Source organism: Dicentrarchus labrax, unplaced genomic scaffold, assembly GCF_905237075.1.
Source record: "Dicentrarchus labrax unplaced genomic scaffold, dlabrax2021, whole genome shotgun sequence".
NCBI lineage: Eukaryota > Metazoa > Chordata > Actinopteri > Moronidae > Dicentrarchus > Dicentrarchus labrax.
The window spans coordinates 10,403,122-10,424,002 of NW_026136717.1; the positions used below are offsets into that span (position 1 = coordinate 10,403,122).

At 40.3% G+C, this 20,881-nt stretch overlaps 1 protein-coding gene across 14 annotated transcripts in view; it reads left to right on the forward strand.

Annotated features, from left to right (window-relative positions):
• The window catches only part of LOC127379636 (adhesion G protein-coupled receptor L3-like), a 209,521-nt gene that overhangs the window by 70,780 nt on the left and 117,860 nt on the right, over window positions 1-20,881 (forward strand). For all 14 annotated transcript variants that reach the window (XM_051429516.1, XM_051429517.1, XM_051429520.1 and 11 more), the window contains one exon: window positions 8,825-9,038. In XM_051429516.1, the coding sequence (XP_051285476.1) occupies window positions 8,825-9,038 (214 nt within the window). The remainder of the gene's footprint in view (window positions 1-8,824; window positions 9,039-20,881) is intronic.

The following is a 20,881-nucleotide window of genomic DNA, read 5'->3' on the forward strand; positions in this document are numbered from 1 at the left end:
CCTTTCAGGGATGTAGCTTAAACTAGTTTTATCATCCACTGGGTGTGTGAAAACGTCTCGAATATTTTCAGTAACACTCAAACAAGAGTCTAGTGCAACATGTGTACTGTATATGTTATATTTGGCCAGTGCTTGATATTGCGAATGTGGCTCCACTGGCACAAATAATTAGAGAAATATGAAGCAATGTCTTCGTTAACCTAAAAACACAACAGATGCATATGCATGAAATCACATTTTAATTTTGTCATTTAAATAATTTCTTGTTCTTCATTATGTAAGTAAACATTACAGCACCAAGCTTTAATTGGTATTAATTCATGCTTTTGCCCTTCGGATATTACACTGCAGTAAAAATTACACGTCTGTATGGGGAAGAGAATTGGCTGGGGTTTATATCCAAGCGTGCTCTGCCGCAGAAAACAAATCACTACAATGTAATTCATAGAGTTCGGTCCTCGTTCAAGGATTGTTCTGATAAAGTAGAATGCAAACAAGTTCACACAAGGACGCGGCGAGAGCGAGCTCCAATCTCCTGTTTTTGTCTTCCAGTGGCGAGAAATTGAAAAATGCTCATCCTTACTTCCTGCAACCCCAAATTCCAAACAAGGCCAAATTTCTCATACAGCCTTCAAAACGAGCAGAAAAGGAAATATCAATCTCGAGATTTCATCAACAACCAATATGCTGTTTTATGTAAATTGTGTTACTATCTTCCCAACATTTCTTCTTGTTTCAAGTTGAAAAATCGCCCTATTGTTTATATGAATGATGTGGTGTAGAGCGCAGCTGTTGTGTTCATTTTGTTGTCGACTGATTGGGGTCTTCTCAGATTAAGTGCTTTTTCTTCTATCACCATGATCAGAAGACACAGGCATCATATAGTGCTAAAGCAGGGAGTTGTTATCAGTTTGATGACGCTAACCTGGTGGCCAGTATGTTAGTTCTGGAGTTCAGCTCTATTTGCGCTCACTATTGCACTATTAATACGACTATAATAAGCAGAGCCCTCGGGATCCATTCAAACAGCAATATTGCTTGGTTTCCTATTCATTACAAGAGGAGGCATTTTCTAGGTGTTCTCTCATCGGATTGTGCTATATCTCATGTGAAAGGAGCTCATAGAGTTGTACAATACTGTGTGTTGCTATGGCAATAATTGAAGTGCAAGTCAAGTGTTCGCATGTATGGTGCTTCCTATAGTTAACAAAGATAAATAGAGGTATACTTTACATTAGACAGTGTATGTTGCTAGACAGGTACATGGTGAAGTTCATCATATTTTCAAACAATGGTCACAAAAAACAGATTTTGATGATATAAAATTACCCAAAAGCAAAACTCAATTAGAATCCCCTGTGGTTTGAAATGAACGCTGTCTGCAACTTGAGAAACAAGTCTTGGGATATGTTTTTGATGACCCTGGTTTCAAGCAAACAGGTCAAATATTACTTTCAAAGTTTTACAGAAGCAGATTTGTCAAGTCTCAAAGCAAATGTAGAATAATATCTGCTATCTGTGTTGAGAAGTTACAAAGTACATTTATTGTTTTGTGGCACTTATACTTAGATATTGCCTTTTCACACTACTTTGAACTTCTACTCTGCTAAATTTTAGATTAAAATATCCACTATATTTATTTAACAGCTATAGTTAGTAGTGTAGTTACATTGATCAAGTATTTACATAATAATAAAACATATCACCAACTTATAAAATATGATGCCTTGTTATAGATTAAAATACCCAACTGTATTTATAGTTCAAATCTGCTTCCCTCAACAAGCCACAACATTTAAACCCTGCTCACATGTTCATGCATCGGTAATATAGTGTAACACTCTGAGGATGATACCTTTTGTACATTTTTTGTACCAAAATAGCTCCTTCGCAATGTTTTAGACGGTATGCATATTGATTTCCTGGTCCTTGTAGTTTAGTGTTTTCCTTGTCTGAACACTAAATAATCTCTGTTTCCTGAGAGGTTCAGATTAGTGAGGTTGCACTGCAGTTCGTCTCAGTTCACAATGCTAAACTTAGCCGAGCTCTTCCCTCCGGTGTGCTGTTAGGCTATTCCATCTGATAATGTGTGGTAAAAGTAGAGAGAGGAAAAGACCTCTTTCCCCTCACACAAGACGAAAATCAGCCTGTTGTTTCTTTCCTTTGACCTCAATTACTGTCAGGGCACGTGTTACTATAGGGGCATGTTGAGTCATGCCTGCTCCAGGTGTTGTGTGTCTGTGTGCGTGTGTGCCTGTCTGTGTGTGTGTATCTCCTGTGTGTATGTGTGACAGCGATTGTGTTCATTTTAGCCTGCGAGGTATGGTACAGTAGGTGGGGGCCAAAAGGTGCATTAGTCTTGGCTGAGATGTTCCCTTGAGTGATGCCGGCACATGTGGGTGGGTTACAGGAAGGAGGGAGAAGGAGCGGGAGGAGGGAGGAGGCAATGAAAGGAGAGGAAATAGCAAAACGATGTCAGACATGACGGGAGCTGAACAAAACCCAGCTCGCTGTCAGGAGCCGCTGCCACGGCAGCTGCCAGCTCCGCAGCCTCACCTCCGGCTTGGACCATTTTGACAAAACGCCGCTTCGCTGATAGGAAGCAGGACACACGTCTCCGCGCTGTTTACACTTCGGGAAGGAAAATTGGGAAATTACCTAAATTTGCTCAGAATACTAAAAGTTCCATTTAAATCTGATCAACTGCTTGAACTTGAACACTGATGGGGATGATGCCTCCTAAACTGGAGTGGGTTTGACCTAAGAAACTAATGTTATAATTTGCACACCGAAGTGGTTTTAAACATAAGACCTTGATGGGACTTGCTTCCCATTTCCTCATTTTTTTCTTGCCACGGCTGTGCACTTAATGAATTGAAGTAGTGATTAATTTAATGAAAGTGCTCGGCGGATGGAAAGACACTTCACCCCTGTGTTCTGAGTATGTGAATCAAGCCTTTATGGAGTGATGGCAAGGTACTTGTATTTGTTCCTTGTGTGTACGCAAACATGAGGTTACTGTCTGCTGGAGGTATATCATAGACGGAAGGAAGCTGCTGTGCTCTGCAGTTTTCCCACCATCCTAGCGACCAATTTATTAACTTTCACAGTTATTAACTTTCACTGTGTCAATACATCGTTACAGCAGGAAAGAAAAAAGCAATACGCTGCTACTCTGTAATGACTACTATCTTTTGGATTTCATCAGGTGGAGGTTGCAAGCAGCTTCTCATAAAAAAAAAAAAAAATATTCACCATGTGAGGCGGTTGATCCAGTAAGTTGCGGTAGTTTATTGCGACTGCACTGTGTCTGGTCCTCCCTCCGAGCTAATTTGTTAACACTGAAGAGCTAATTTCCCCCCAGGCATCATGGGCAGTTTGACTGACGGTCTGAAACTCGCATTTGCACATTGCCGCCCTGCAAAAAAAAAACCCCATCAGTCTTTCCCCCTCTGCTGGAATGTGCAAGTACGTGGTGTGTTGCCAATTAATGTGTTCAAATGTGTGTCTGCCAATGCAAGTAGAAGCAAAACAAATGGCTCGTTCATTCGCGGTGTTGAATGGATATCTGGGTCCTGTCATAATGAGTAATGCTAATTGTGCTTAGCGGCATCATTGGTCAAAGTGTCAAAAGCCATCAAGTCGATTTGAGAAGTTTGTCACGATCGTTCCCACGGCCGGCTCATGAATTCATCATTACAGAGGTACTATCTGTCATCCAGCTGCAAGTCTCAATAAAATGGCTTATTTAGTCTAATTTTTTAAAGCGGTGAAACTTTTTTCAAAAGTTGGGACCACCTTGGCATAACAAGCAAGAGTGATTGCACAGATTCCAAGCCACAAATTCATCCCATAAAACGCAAACATTGTTTTCTTGACGCCGTTCTCTCGAATGCTCTGTCTGCAGAGTTCTTTGACAGTTTAGTGCCTGGATAATTTTGCACTCCACGTTAAAAAGCCTTTGAGATTTCGCTTGCCTTAGGCCATATGTAAACGTAATTTACTTGGGAGAACCATTTGCCTGAACTGTTTCTCACTTCAAGATAAATAATCCCTCATGCATTATTGAAAATGCTATACTTTTTCCTGAGTGAGAGAATGAAAGTAGTCTTGCAAGTTGACTTATTTTATTTTTCTGCCCCCCTCCAGAAAATGTCATTCATTGCAAACTAGGAAGTGGGTGTGACAGGCTCCCATTGGTCTAATCAAATAACGGTATCCAGATTCATGTGCTAATTAATCACTAGCTCTAGGGGGCCGGACCCATCCAGCGATTCTCGGTAGAAAAAGAGACATTTGATCTGTCGAATCAGCTCCTTCGCCGTCTCCTCCTCTCTCTTCCATCTATCTTACATTAATTCAATGAAGTCAGAATTAATTTGAATGCAGCCCCCGCCCCCCCCTCCACACACACACACACACACACACACATCAAGTTTCCAGTTTGTATCATCTGCTACACAATCTGAGCCTCTTTTTTTAAAGAATAAAACATCCTCACATTCTAATAGCACAAACTATTTTTTCTCCTTTTCTGGGAACATATTTGGCACTTTGCCCGACTTTCCGGCTGCCTAATTGTAGAGAGCATATATTGAAAAATTATCTGCTGAGTCTGATTTTACGCAATTAATCTGAAGTCTGAAAAATGATCTAAAACCATGTTTCTCTGGTTGAGAGCTGTCACAAATCCCTGACATCTGTTTATCCGAGTAAGGGTGGCTTATTCAATCAGACTCATTGTAATTGCGTGTGGTGGTTGACCTTAACTCCTTCTTCCTGACACGTTTTTCTTGAGAGATGAAATGAAATACAAGCTCCCCAAGGCCCCTGTTTTGTTACTAATGATGACTTTTAAATGTCATTGTTACTCTGCTCCGGTCTGCACTCCAGTGCCCGGTGGTTCAGAGAAGGTAATGGGGTCTCCGCTCTGTATGAGTGACCCAAGAATGAGCTCTCCTTTTTTAAACAGCAACATTTCTCCTTTCTCACTAGACAGACCCACAATCAAAATTCAAAAGCATTTCCCCCTCGGAGTGGTTTTCAAAAGCTCTGCGGGGGAGCGACATTTTCCAAATGAACATTATTCTCTCTGACCTTTCTGTTGCCCTTTTTGGTGAGTAATTGCGCTTTTTGAAATATTCATTTGTGAGTTATGTCATTTGCAAGCATCGTGATTGAAAACGCTGCTCTGTGGTGTGAAAGTAATGGAAGTATCTAGCGTGACCCTTTATAGTTAGCTTTCCCCCAAACTGCTCCTTCTTATTTTTTCCCCATATTCAGCAGTGCACTTGTCAGAGGAATTATCCAGGGAGAATCTTCAGTGGAGGAAAAAAAAAAAAAAGAGATACCCACTGCATATAAATACTCTTCCAAAGTATTAACTGCAGAGAGGGGGAGAGAAATGCATTGAATAGAAACATGGGAACTTAGATAAGAGGATGGACTTTCAATAAGACTGTTTCGATTTTCGATAGCTCTGTCAATGATGTGTTCAGGTAGACAGCGGTACGTGCCAGTGGGGCAGGATGCTGGCTCCAGCACCCGAGGAATATGAGCCCTATCAATCACCGCCTCCGGGCACAAATGTAATTACACTACAGTTGTTGACTAGCCGGGTAATCCGAGACATCACTGGCATGCATTTACTTGCTTACATTAGGGGATTGCTGGTGCCCATGTTGACGGCGTCATGCTCGCTACTCTGTGATGTTTTTTTAATGTTTCTTTTGGGGGACGCTGGCCTGAATTGAGCCCTCGCCTTTTACAGGCTTAGAAGAATTATTCTAAGCTTTTTTATTTCGTAGCATATAATAGAGGTCAAATTAATCAAGAGTCATAACACAAGGCTGTATAATAGAAACCGTTTAACAGAGCTTTTTGTGGGGTTTTTTCCCACGCTTTGGTCGGCAGCTCTAGAAAAAAAAACATGCACAAAAGCATAAAGATCAATAATCAAACCAAGATTGGTCTTTTTCATTAAGTCAATAACTCTTTTTTCATTTATCTTAGCGCACCTGTCTAGGTCAACCTATGTTGTCCCTTTTCTTGGCCGTTTGTCAGTTTCAAAGAAGTTTGATGTGATACAGACCAGTACTTTTCAGGGGGTGGAATAAATCTTCCTAGATAAAGGAAGATAATTGATGGCTTTCATCACCGGAATGAATACAATTATTCCAATCTGGGATTTTTCAATGGCAATTGCTTTACTATGTTGGGGTTTGAATGATTTGTGAGACAAAATTAAATGAAACGATAATGAGGGGGCTTCTTTTGTTGTTTCACCTCGCCGCGTGTCTTGTTTACTGACAGGAAAATATTAGAAGTCGTACCTGGACGACATTTGAAAAAGCTGGAAATGGCGAAGACTGAGATGCTCTAACCACCTCTGCCTGTATCACAAATATCAGAATGTGTTTTTTTTCCCACAAAAGACACGTGCCTCTATTATTGGTATTTTTATCCCAGGTAGAAAAACACATTTATTTTCTATATGTTAATTCTTCTCATGTAAAATGATAACACTTTTTTTTTTGTTTCTAACACAATAGCACTCTAATTGGATGGCAAATAGTAAGAGATACATATAGTATTTTCAGGGGAGAATATTGTGAAATATCTGAAAATCACATGCACTTGAAGCTCTAACATGTGAAATGTGCTTCATGTGTACGAAATTCCTGTGTGCTTCTTCCATCAGACACTGCGTTATTCTCAAGGTACCCCTTTATTTTAAGTAGAAAATAAATCACATCCAACTTGAAGTTTACAGTGACTCGTAGTGTGTGCTTGCATTCTTTGTGTGGTTTTATTCCGAATAGAGTAAGTCGTGGCAACTTGGTTGAACCTAGCTGTTTTAAGATGTGTAATTAACTATGACTACCCAGTCTGGATAAAACAGAACCAGGATGAGGTGATACAGAAGAAAATGCCGTGTGAGTCAGCATGATCCTGAACGAGTAAAATTAAACTTCTGTTGGAAAATAGTCATTATTCCGCTTTCAAGGGGCAACATGAGCAATTCTTCTATCACCTGAATGACGACCACATTATACAATGTGATGATTGCATAGCTGAGAAAAAAGCAAGGACAGAAAATGTCACACTTTATCAGACGCAGTTCAGACAGAGTAGTTTATTATGTAGGCATTTGACATTTCATACCCTGAAACATCGCAGAAGTAATGAGACGATTGATACCATAAATGTGTTTTTCAAACCTATGTATAATATTTGTGACAAAATAAGTCCACCTTAAGGTCCACTTACTAGCTTTTTTTTTGTTTTTTTAGCATGAGATTGGGAGTCTGGAGTGTCAGTTGTGTGATAACAATTGTGCTTCCATTGAGATGTGGTTGAAAGCTTTGAGAAAAGCTTATGGACCTAAAGTTGACCTTATTTTATCACACCCAAACACAGATCCTAAGGTAAAGAATGAACTGCTCAATAAATGCTATGCTAAAGTATTTATAATATTACTTATTTTGTTGGTTGCAAGAGATGTGTAAAGGAGCCTTTCTTTACTGTCATACAAGGTCCATTTAGTAGCTGTTGTCACTTTCAGTCACATGACCTAATGGAAATTTGAATCTGTACCAGAGAATCTTTATTTGAAAAAGAAAATGAATTTATTGTTAGAAAAGTAAATGTGACAATTAATCATGATGATTGATGATTGATATTGACGACCGGTGATATTGCCTATCCCTATTTTCACATGTGAAAACACTCTGCTTTTTTCTCTCCCCTTCTCTCTCTCTCTCTCTCTCTTTCATTCTGTCTGTCCCTTTGTGATGAATGTCTGTGCTGCACGTCGTCTAGCGGTGGCTCTCGCGGCTCAGGCACTCGTCTGAAAGGATGTTTATAAAAATCTATAACTGCCACAGTCCGCCTACAGTCACTCAGGCCAATGTTTACGTTTCTCACTCATTTTTTATTCTCGCTGTAAACACAGAACTCCTGCAGTCTGTTGTGCACATGCCTGCCTGTGCGTGAGCGTCGATAGACGCGTGTGGGTGTGCGTGCGTGAGTGCCTGCGTGCGTGCGTCTGTGTCAAGGAGAGGGGAAAAACAGCAACCTCCGAACTGCCACCGCTCGGTCCCGCTAGCCCTCCTGGCCATTTTGGCTCTGCAGTAAACAGCAGATTTTTGCCAAACAGACTCACAGTTTTGGCTTGAGGCACCGAGCACCTTTTGACCCTCTGCCTCCTGCCCACGTGTAGCTTAACTGAAGTGCATTGTGTCACCTTAAAAGACAAAGCATGAGGCTGCTCTTATGATTTATAGATTCTAGGCTGGGGGGGGGGATTTTAACAATTTACATGAGACACACTCTCCTCTGGTTTCTTTGTCTCTGCGTTTCGGTCTGTCTCTAATTTCTCAGTTGAATGCCCATGTAATGACTGTTTATTTTCTCAGAGTCAAATGCAAACACCGTGTCTATTTCCTTATGTTTGATCTGTGTCAATCTTGCACTCTCTCTTTCCTCAACCCCTGCCTTCTGGAGGGCCCCTGGTGTATTGCTCATCCTCCCACTCCAAACAACCACCGTCCTGTCCGCCCACACTCTCTAGACCAGGGTGGACAACCTCTTCTCATATGTCTTAGTGTCAGACCTTTTGATTGCAGGTCCTCCCATCTGTTCTCGTATTTTCCTGTAGGAATAGACAGATTTTCTTTTTCAACAATCCCTGACGATGAAGGATGAAGTTGTTTTCACACTCAAGTGCAGAAATCCTCCAACTAAAGTAGAAAAGGGAGGAATAGGAATAACTCACATGCTCACATTCTGTTTCTCTTCTTCTTTTTTTTCTCTCCCCCTGCAGCCTTTAGTCGAGCACCCATTCCCATGGCGGTGGTGAGGAGGGAGCTGTCGTGCGAGAGCTACCCCATCGAGCTGCGCTGCCCGGGCACGGACGTCATCATGATTGAGAGCGCCAACTACGGCCGCACCGATGACAAAATCTGTGACGCAGACCCGGCACAGATGGAGAACACGCGGTGTTACCTGCCAGATGCATACAAGATTATGTCTCAAAGGTAAGGACCGGTAACATTATAAATGGTCGTAGACTGGGAATTTCATTGGGTTTTGTCATTGGACATTTAAAATGTTTAAAGTTGAAGTGAAATTTTTAAAGTCGAAATTTCATTTTAAAGAAATTTGTGTTTGTTTTGACCCAGAGCTGTGTAGGAGCTGCGGCGGGCTCATCAGGTGGTGATATAACAAGACCAACGAGTAACATCTACTGTGAATCAGGCTTATGTTAGCAAGCTAGCCTTCCACTTTCCGGTGAAACCCAAACGTAATCGTATAATGGGTTCTCCCAAATGTTGAATGTTGTAAAGGAACAGACTACTTAAATCGCTAAAAGTACATAACCAAGGCTTTTTGTGCTATGTATGAGCATTCACAGGTTACAGGGCTGTCCTGTGCTCCAATTAGTCGCCCACCACAAACGTTAATGGCACAGCTTTCCATGAATACATCCTTAAATTGTTTTTTTTATCAGGGTTTCTACAGATTAAAATGTTTGGAAATGTCTTGAATTGGATTAGTAGAACTGAAGGCCATGAAATGTATTAGATTTTACGTCAGCTGTTACATATTTAAACAGAAAACAAATTGTTCTTCTGTCTGGACGGTCTTTTTATAGTACTGTACGTTTGGCCTGGTTCTCTGGACAACAACATGCTCTTGGCGATTTTTCCAGAAGACTTATCAATGAGTGTAAGCTACAGACAACCTCAGGGATCTTTAGGGGAGGAGCAGTCTTTTTTTTTATCTCTGTTTGGTATTAGCTAGAATAGGCCTGTTTTTAGCACGGAGACGCAATCGCCGACACCTGACACATATCGACTGAGAGGAGGGGAGGAACAGACTATTTCAGTCGTTGGCTGCTTCAGCGTGACTTTACTGCAAGTTTGATGAGCTCATAAGATGGAGGAGAGGTTAGAACAAATATGCAAACATTAACAACTAAATAAGTTTTACTGAAGAGAAAAACAGATGAAGAGAGAGAGAGAGAGACATGGTGTCCTCTGTTGTGGTGATCAGCTTTATATTTTGCCATGGTGCGCCCTTATTGTCTGACCTTGTAGTGTAATGAACGATATTCTGGCAGTTTAAGAGCAGATAATTGGAGAAACTTCTTTGTATGTGTGAGATACAGTTAGGTTTTTTTTTTTTTTTACGTAATTATTTGTGTAATATGCACCCGAACTGTGCTTTAATTTCTTTAATGTGTGTGTTTTTGGTTAGTTCGAACCATCATTGTGGTTATAGGAATGTGTTTTTGTTTGATAGATAAATAAATGTGTAACATAAGCATTTTAAGAATTTACACATTTACTGTATACTATGTTTATGAGTATGTCGTTGATAGCAGCATGTACCACCTGGATTTGGAGGAATGTTTTAATTGTTGAGGTCATAAAAATTATTTAAAAGCATTAACCTGGATTATAAAAAGTTATGTAGATACCCTGTTTATCCTCTTTTGAAAAAAAAAAAAAAAAAGATGAAATAAAAGTTCATTTCCTTACACTAAAAGGAGGAGAATTCAGTTCAAATTTAACATTATATCTAAGGTTTAAATGCATTATTTATTTTCTTTTATCATGTAGGTGTCTCACATTCAGGGTTATAATGAGCTCTTTCATATTTAGTAATTTTAAAGCTCTATGGATGATGACAACAAATTACAGTAATACAAAGGGGTCAATCTTGGCACCATTTAGAATTACGGAATGTGAATATTTGCTTATATGAATATTTACACACACAGCCTCATTTACAAGCAAAATGTGTTTTACGCTGTTAAGTAATTGACTCGAGTAGCTGTGTTTGTTGAAAAATCTTGAAGACATAATCGTCAGTTAATGAGAGATGCTGTAATTCACACCTGGGGTCAGCTGAAATGGAATTAAATGCGACTCTCTTCGAGACATGTTTTTCTTCATGGAACAACCTCTATTTATTGATTTAACTTCAGAGAATATGTAAATGTAATGGCTTTGTGGAAAAATGGTACACAGTATCACACGTGCTATCTCAATGATTTGTCTCGATAAATATGAGGGCTGGCCCTTGAGATTTGCAAAAAAGTAGAAAACATTCCGCTGATGTTCATACAGTAAAGAAATCACCAGTGGTTTTGGAATATTAATACAAAAGCTCTCCTTTGGGTAGCTGTGTGGTTTATTAAATGTTCCTTGTTATGGATGAATTGGGTCAAGAGTCCCAGTAAGCCATTAACACATTCAAACATAAACCTCCACCATACCGGGCTGCTAATCTATACGAGTTATAAATTAGCTCCAACACAAATCAATGTTCATTTGAAACAATATGAATACATTGTCAGCTATTCTTCAGGATGAAAGCGTGCTCGATGAGCTTTGCTGCTCATATGTGAGTCTTGCTTCCAGAGTTACGACCCTGTTGTGTAGAAACCGGGACATGGAGAACTATTTGTTAGGGCAGACAGAGTATAGTCTTACTGTGCTTTGGCTTTTGCAGTATAATGGATTGCTAACATTAAGGTAATATATACACAAGTTTCGGGGGTTTTAACCAAGTAGTCTGGATTCAAGAATATGTAGAGCTCAAGTCGAGTGTTGAGTGAATATATGTATAGTCCATCGTAGCTCTTTTGTTGACTTATTGCAGCACTTAGAAGGGATGGACTTGATCTAAATTGCTACCCTACGTTAACATTTGTCTACCTCTTTTTATATCCAAAGCTTTAGTTCCACATAGGACGGACCCCTTTGAGAATACTAATGGACATTTGGGCTATCAAACAATTGCTCTTGGCTTTTTGCGTTTGGTGCCACAGAGTTCAGATAATCAGCTGTGTGAAAAGTAGCTGATGGTAAAAAGAGGCAGTTTGAAACATGTTGTCAGATAATTGATGCACCCTGTAGCTCCCTTGTTCTCCAGCCGCCCACTCAGACTAAAAATCCCTGCAGGAATGAATCAACGGGTCCGGCTACTGTCAAGAAAACAAAACTAACATAAAGTACCAGGGAAAGGCAAGTCTTTTTAGCATCTCGTTGCTACCGGGGGCGTTTCAATGATGCAGAAAGGTAACTACAACCCGGTTCAGAGCCAGAGCCCTTTTGTCTTGGGAGAGGAAGTTGCTAAGTGGATGAAAGGTGTGGGTGGTATGAACTGAGAATGGGTGCCAAAGTAGGGATGGGGTGAGAGGATTCAATGATATTTGTGGCTGTAGCGACACAGCTACACATTAGCATGCGGAGGGTTAGCACAACAAAACGAACGCCACCCCCGACTATTTCATTGTCGAGCTGTCAGGGCTGTTGCTAAGCACCTGCAGCTAAGCTCATTAGGGTTAAAGAGAGAACGAGAACAAAACAGAAGCAGAGAAAGTCTTCAAGGACTTGCGATAAGGCCCAGGTTAAAGCCAGGGCACGACGATTTGACTTGATATATTTGGATTTTAGATGTATACTGTATGGTTTCAGCGAGGATGTAATGTGCTAATGGGATGCATGAGAGAATGAAGTGCAAAACAATGTCCCGCGTTGATGTATGTCTCGGTTAATTTACAGTGTTGCTTTCTCTTTTTTAATTTACAATTAACTGGCTTTGATCAGATTTGCAGCCACTGTTGGCACAATTCTCAAGTAATTCACAAATTTATCCCTACTGATACTTGTTTTGTTTCTTTAGTAACTTGTCTTCTTTATAATCCCCAGTGAGTCGATATCAGCAGTGATGCAAGCGCAGTCTTTCATTATTATTTCAGCTTGATTTTCCTCCCTCGCCTCGTACTTTCCTGCCCGCCCCCCTCTATTGATCATGCAGAATGTTTACATGCACACTATAACCCACACAATATAATAGTGTGATTAAAGCATTTTCATGGTTGGCAGTAACCTTATTTCCCCAATAATTATGGTTTCCCTGAGTTGTTTGATAAAAGGCCTAATGTGTGGAAGGATGTGTGGTAGACTACAGAAAACAAAAGGGAGACAGGAAATGGACAGATTCATTAATGTTTTTTGTTCTTTGTGGTGGTGAATTTGCATAATTTCGCCACTGTCTGTCTATAGACACCATAGCTCAAATCAATACTTATGACCAATACATGTATGACAATAATTTAATGGTTCCAGAAAGTACTCAGCATATTATTATTATGTTTTATTGTTCAAAAAAGGCAGATACAGATATCAATATTTGAGTTTTAAAACACAATAGCTAACATAAACATGTTTTTTTTTTTGAGGATTTTTTTAATTAGTTTTTTAAAAGAGTGGAAAAAATGTTCACTGAAAAAGAAAAAAAAAATGCTAATGCTCTCTGGTGGACAAACAATGCAATACAACACATTTACAGCATTTTTGTTCTTCTTACTTACCAGCCGAAGAAATATATTTGGCATGAGCTAATATCGACCTGTATTGACAGCCCTGTCGATTAATCGCTTAGGCTCTAACAGACACACTGATTTTGCATCTTATTGTGATGTTGCTTGTCACTGTTAAAAATCAAATCACAGAAAATGGAGGCCCTGCTCACAGCTGCAAACAAAATAATTAATATAAATGTTGAAACCAGCTTCTGAACGATTTTAGAAAGCAAGTATTAAATATTTAGAAAACCCTTTTGCTTCTTCTTTATCGAGTTTCATTGGAATTTGAAAATTGCAGTTTGAGAATTTATGAATCTCCTGTGAGCATAAAATATTCAAGTATGTTGATTTGTATCTGAACAGTATACAAACATATGCATTCAGTATGAAGAATGGAATTGGGACACAGCAGAGTCAGTAAAAAGATTGGCCACTTATCTAATCTGATTATGTTTACTCCAATTTCATATGACAAAGATAAACTGGCTTAAGTGTAATAATCTGACCATTACCTTAAAATCGAATTAGCATGCTTGTGAATGCGCTGATAGTATTTCCCTCTTGTGGGACTCCTGCCCCCCCCTCCTAGCCTGTGTACCACCTGCCTCTCCTGCTGGCACCAGTTAAGTCGTGGTGACTGGCAAGCGCGGTAGTTAGCATTCACATCCCGTCTGAAGATGAGCCACGCTGCTGCCGGCTTAGTCTGTGTGCCAGGCTCACATCCATCACCGGCAAATGCCCAGCCATGTCACCGGCTCTCGCAAGCTGTCAATATACATTTAGGCGACTCAATCCCTGTGCTCCCCCAGCCTCAAAGAGCAGTTCATTGATATTCAGCTGTCCACCCCAAGTGCTACCTTTTCCAGTTTAGACCCCTTATAAAGGTGTATACTGGGCTACTTCAGCAAGGTGTTTGGTTCCATTACAGTCTTTTAAGCGAGAGCTAATAGCACCCTGTACCTGAGTGATAGCACGCCACTGAGCTTGTGAGTGCTGTAATGCATCTCAGAATGAAGGTTGTCTCGCGCCATGCTGTGACAGGATGAAATGAATGGGTCTCTTTCATTAGCCATTGCTCCCTTTGTGCTGGGAACATCATGGCTGTGCAGAATCCACAGTCTCTGGATAAACATGTCACCTATAGGTGGTGCCGTGTTGCAATCTCGATGGAGGCTAATGATGCAGTAATTGAACCATGCTACCAAGGATTAATTTAGCACAATTTGAGGCCATTTGCATAGTGTGTACACACATACTGCAGCCTGTGATTTTTGCAAATCATTGCTATTCCCCTGTGGGATATTTTTGGAGCTTATTGTTTGGGAGCTGAGGCATCTGTTGAATCTGCCTCTCTCCAAAACGTGTATAGATCTATTGCCATTTCCCACTCTGTGAAATCGCTGGAGAGATCTGGCACTTGTGCTATCAAACAACAGTGACCCTTTTCTCATCAGAGCCCCAGTGTCTCTCTCCTCCCTTTTTTGTGTTCCCCTTTTCCTTTCCCCAAGGCGGTGTGGCCTTCACGGCCAGTAATTACAGGCTATATCAAAGCTATATATCACCTTATATCTCAGCAGACCTCAGCAGGCACCTTAAGGGACAGCTGATAGCATTGTGGCAGGTTTGTGCATGACCCCTGAAGGAGAAAAGCAGGTCAGAAAGGAGCAACCGCCCGCACAACCCCCCCCATTCCAAACACGTACACCCAAACACACACAGACATTCTTGTCCGTACAGACTCTCCTTTTCGCATCACTTTAATTTTTTTCTTCAGTCTCTCTGGGATTCTTTCCACTGCTGTGTCATCACACTTGTCATTTCAAGGAACAAAGAAGAACAAAACATATTTTTGTCTACAAGCATTTTGTGTGAATGCACATGACACTAATGATGAAGGTTAATAGATATCACAGCTTGATGAGTCTCTTGAGGACGATAAAACTAAATTAGCACAACCTGTGATTTGAACCTGCTGGCCTTGTGACAGTTGACATTTGACAACCTTCCTGTTAATGACGTTTATGTGGGGAAATAAATGCTTCCAGGCCATTATTTACTTCAGCACACTTCGGCTGGAATGCATCAGACAAATGGCTCCTCTCCCGTCGGATGAAAACATGTGCTGACAGAGGGACGAGAATGATTGAGGGACAAGAAGGGGAAAGCAGATGGGAGGATCCTTCCTCCTTTGCCGATGATCTTTCCCATACGCTCCAGTTCTCATTATCCTTGGCTTTTGACCTTATTTCAGAGTTGAAGGATTTGATGAGATATTTGTTTTAGCAGGAGAGTAGGATTAACTGAAGAATCCCCTTCGGTTCTTTTGCCCATCTTCATTTAAATCCCCTCATCTGAAGCCGGATGTTATAGGTTTTCTGGGAAGAAAAGACCAATTCTTAAGTCCTGTTGACTAAGAATGTTGTTTATTATCAAAGGTTGAGCAAAAAACATTATTCTTTACGCAACAAAGGATAAAATACTCAAAATGAGTCAATCATGCTAAGCGGTAGTGATACATGAAACATGATAATTGTAATTCCAAACAGCTTAAAACACAAACACATACCTGTCCTCACTTGCCCTCAGCTCTGAGGGTGGCTAGGCGCATAGAAGAGTGGGACCATCTGCTTCCTGTTCTCCCATATATCCTTTGTCTTGGTTTGTTTTTTTGCGTTTTGGGCTTAAATATGTGGCGAATTTGTCATTTTACACTTGCTAAGTTGCATTATGGGGAAACATAATGCAACCAACACTGTTTCTGGACCTTGACCCAGGTAAAAGTGAGGATGTCTAGGCCTTTGGTGGTTCAATTGTGACCATATTTTTAAGTGAATCCCCCAGCCTGTGTTTCTTCATTTATTAAAGAAAGCTGACACGCATGCATATTAATATAATAGACTTAAATACTTAATATAGTCATTAATAGAAGCAAATAGACAGCTGCCATTGACATTAAGAGAGAGCTTATCACGTTGAGCAGATGTGAGAGTAATGCCATCATGCATGACCCCCAAAGCCCTATCAGAAGTGGACTCCCCAGTTTAAAGTCGAGGTTTGCATAAACATTTAACTCCCCAAACAATGAGATGTCAGTTATGAATTAATGCATGACTTTAATGTTTCAAGTGCAAATATCACACAGGAGCTGCTGTAAATTAAAGGTTCTATGCAGATTGTACTAAAAGGAACTCTAAAAATTCACCATTTACTACGTGCGACAAGCTCTAACAGCTTTAATAAAGAAAATAAACTCACTAAATGTCAAGAAAGGAAAAGAAAACTGCATTAAATGCCTTCTACATTAAAGTTTCTCTCTTATACCAAACTAAGACCTTGTTAAGCATTCTCAAAACGCATTTCATTCAAAAAAAACACTGACATGTCTTTATTAGTCTTTACACTGTTCCAACAATCAACAACTCTGGTGTCTAACAGAGTAATACTTGAAAATATTCTGGCTCTACGTGCTGTCGCTGCCTCTCTGATGCCCCCCGACCTCCCTTACTCCTCTATCTGCTTCATGCCTCTCCTCTCCTGGCCTGTTACTCTCCTGTCCTGGGCTGTCCGTGCTGTGTCTCCATCTTCCCCGGAGTTAGAGTCTTGTTTGAAGCCTCTGCAAACCACCTTGTAGCTGTCGTCAAACTAGTTGGAATAAACCCTTAATTCACCGCAGTTAGATACACTGGCTCTACTGCTGTTTTTCCTTTCTCTCGTTCAGCGGCTCAGTGTCTGTACTGCGCCACTGAACGTCTGTCACTGAGCTACTCTCATTCTCTGGAGGCGGATCATCCAGTCGCCCAAACCTACTCTGAGGTACATAGTTATATGGAATAATTCATTACCACTACTTCTGTTAGGAATTTTATTCCTCCTTGTGACCAATGTTTATCTGTTGTGTTGCATCAATTTTGTGCTGGCCAAATTTTGTGTTGGTTAGTTCCAACAAGAATATTGGAGAAAAAATGACCTCCATTTTCCAGCACTGGCATAAATTGCAAGCAAATACCGATGTGCTCCACGCAGCACAGCATCGCGGACAGTGACCAGCTGTTCAGCTCTGCGTCTCACGTCTTGGATGAGAAGAGAAACCGACCGAGCTGCAACAAGGAAGAGATGCTTATCTCTGTAGATTTTTTTGTTTCCCAGGCACAAAAGGGCAAATAACAACAAAAAAACATTGGTATCTGTATCGGCCAAAGAGTAATTTTAAACATTGGTATCGGTATCGGCCCAGAATTTCCCAACTGGTTCATCCCTACTGTAAGCATACAATTTGTTTAAACCTTTCACATGCACAGCATATTAGATTATGTTGAGTACATATTTTGCATCAATCACTCAGCAGTTTCTTTTTCTACCAGCCGTTCTCTGTTTATGCAAGAATCATTGGTTTGTCTTGCTTACTCTTGGTTGGAGGCTGTTTTTCCATGATACAATTATGTGTTGAGCACCTGACAATTACAGAACAAAAACATGACCGATGAGCGCAGCGGGGGACAACTGCCTGCTGTAATAGTATGAACAAATAGAAAATGGTGGGTGGTTTTGCAGCCAGCATTAATATGCAAGGGGGTATTAATAAAAGCTCTGACATAAAGAGAAGATAAAGACTCCCCTTTGCTATAAAGCAAGCTTGCAAAGTAATAAACACATTTCGAAGTTCTTTGGATTACTGTAGGAATTTAAACCGCCTTTCCTCAGTGTGTGTTTGCCTCCTGGCCTTGCGTAACCCTCTTTCCGTAAAGACTTTCTAAATCAAAGAGGTTTATTTCTTCCACATTCTATTCTTTTCCTGCATTGGATGACATCACCTGACATTCATTATCCTGTCTCATTTTTCAGCCCCTTCCTGCCTCCAACCTTGCTCCAATCCTCTTTGATAAGAACCTGCCGCATTCAATTTTGGCCAATTAGTTGCTGTAAATTTCAAGCTGGCAGCATATCCAGTCAGCCCGGGTCTCCAGACGTGGCCATACAAGACTCTGTGGTGATTAGACGGAAAAAGAAGGTCGGGTTGGAAAGTGGGGAATGTTTAAGGACATCTCCCCATATGAAGCGGATTGGTATCTCTCAGGAGATAGAGATAAAAGGGGAGCGGATTGACTCCAACCAAGCCAGTGGTTTGAATCGACCGTAACGGTGTCCATTTTTGGATTCCTGAGCTGAATGCCCCATAGACTTTGTTATGCCCCTATAAGTTGAGCGCTTTGCCAACGAATCCAGAAAGTTGGGAGTTTTAAAATAAAAATTTATTCTCTGCCCCCTTCTTATTACCATCAGGAAGCCTTGGTCTGGAGATAGGGTCTTTTGGTGTTAGATTAATAGCCGTCACAGTGGTGGCTCACTAAACATGGGGTTTAGGATCAGTCCATTTGTCAGCTAGGGGAGTGAGTTTCACTTGGATGAGTGCAAACAGTAAAGAAAGGGCTAATTCAGACAGGAGCAGGTGGTTAGTCAGAGTGCAGGGAGCCGACTAGGTTTTTTCCTTCCCTCTATCTGATATTTGCCCTTCTCTGCGCTCCATAGTCTTTCATCCTTGTTCTACTGGTTTTCTGCTTGTTCTTTTTTTAATTGGCAGGTGGGAGTAGGCAACATACACATTTGATGTCCACTGCTCTATCTCTTCCTTCTGCCCTGAAGCACTGGATCCATTTTTCCCCGCTCCAACATAGGGAGGGCATGCAACTTCTACTGACCTTTAATAACTTTCGTAGCCATTCATCATCTCTCCCCGAAGATAAAAACAACATCCTTTCATGCTGATTCATGGCTCATTTTTGGAATGAGTCTCAATACTTCTTCTCTTTCATCCCCTCGTTCCACCACTTTGCCATAAAAACAACTTTCCTCTGATGACTTTCCTTCAGATTAACATCTGCAATTGTCAAGATGCAGTATATTAATTGAGGATCTGACAGCAAGAAGTCATCAGAAAATTGCTGTCAGCTTGAGGGACTGTAAAGTAACCTCAGTAAATTATGTTGATTTATCTCCAATGTACATTACCTACTTATTGAAAGTTCTTTTAGCACGTGTAGCCCATCTATTGGTATTCTGGTGCCCTGGGCAGCTAGCATGACAAAAGAGTGGCAGAAAACAGTAAAAAGAATACACAATGCAAAGTTCTATGCAAAGGTATTGAGGTATTTGGGAGTGATTCTACCAACAGGGGGAATGGAATGTGTGGTAGAAATGCATTGAATTTGTCTACAAGTAGTTCCATTTAGATAAACATTTAAAACTTTTATTTTACATGATTATTACAAGACATTTAGTAAGATTAAGGGTTGAGTCTTGAGACAACAACATTCAGTCAGATACAACCAACACCAGACAGCTACAGGGTCACCATTCAATAACCACTCTGTTTACCTATGCTAACTTGGTATTCTCCCATTTTAGGCATTAGCCTTACGAGACTTCCTGAGGGACACACTATTGGACAAACAGTTCAAAGTGAAAACTCTTAAGTCAATTTCAAAGTTCTTTCTTTTCTCCACATCACTGAACAATCTCAGGACTGTTTGTTCCTTCCACTCTTCTTTCTATATCCTCATCCAAAAACCCTGGGCATCTGCACAAATCGCCAATTTCTTTTCAACTCATCTGGCAAGACTAGCAATGCATTTGTAACTGCTGAAATGCATTTTAAATGTCAGTATAATGTGATGCAGCAAAATTATGATTGTAATAGTTTTGATTAAATTTGATAGGAGTGAGCAGACAATTTATCTTTTGAAAAAAAAAAAAAAACAACAACAACTCTCTCCGGATAGCAATGTAAACAGGATTATTGTGGGGAATTGTCTGTTTATGCAATCATATAAACAGCTTAAACAAACTGCTTCAGTCTTGGTTTTGGCAGCAGTGGTGTTATCGTTGCATATAAAAGTAAGCATATCTAATTGAATCCAACCTTATTAATCACTTAAGTGAAACAAAGGCAAACATCAAAATAATGTAATACATAATTCATTTAATTTTACTACAAAGTCAGTGTGCAGTGGAGGATCATTGTGTTGCTTTGGTGTTATGTGTACCTTGCCACACTGAACCTCCCTGACAACAAAATGATTTTCCCACCATGCTTGGCTCTAATTTGGGGGATTAATTTTTGTCAATCACAACTGTGTTTGGCAGAGCTGTTTAAAATGTATGAGACCAGGAAGAGATCATGATTAAATGTCATTGAACCAACTCCCCAACCAATATGTCTTTAGATCTTGTCAATTCGATCTTGTTCTTTTATGTAATAGCATCGTAACTTTAATGAATCATCTTTTCCAAGCCATGTTTTCCTTTGATTTTGTTTGGTTTTTGTCATTTTGGTTAGTCCTCATCATGCGCTATTGATGTTGGGACATTAAGTCATTTCTAAGCTTTTTGTTATGCCTTTAAGAGTCAAACTCTTTCAAGCTTTCTAGTTTATTCTGCTGTAGAACAACTCTTGATTCCAGGCATTTGTCATGGATATGCAAATGTGTGATTGCTCTGTGTGTT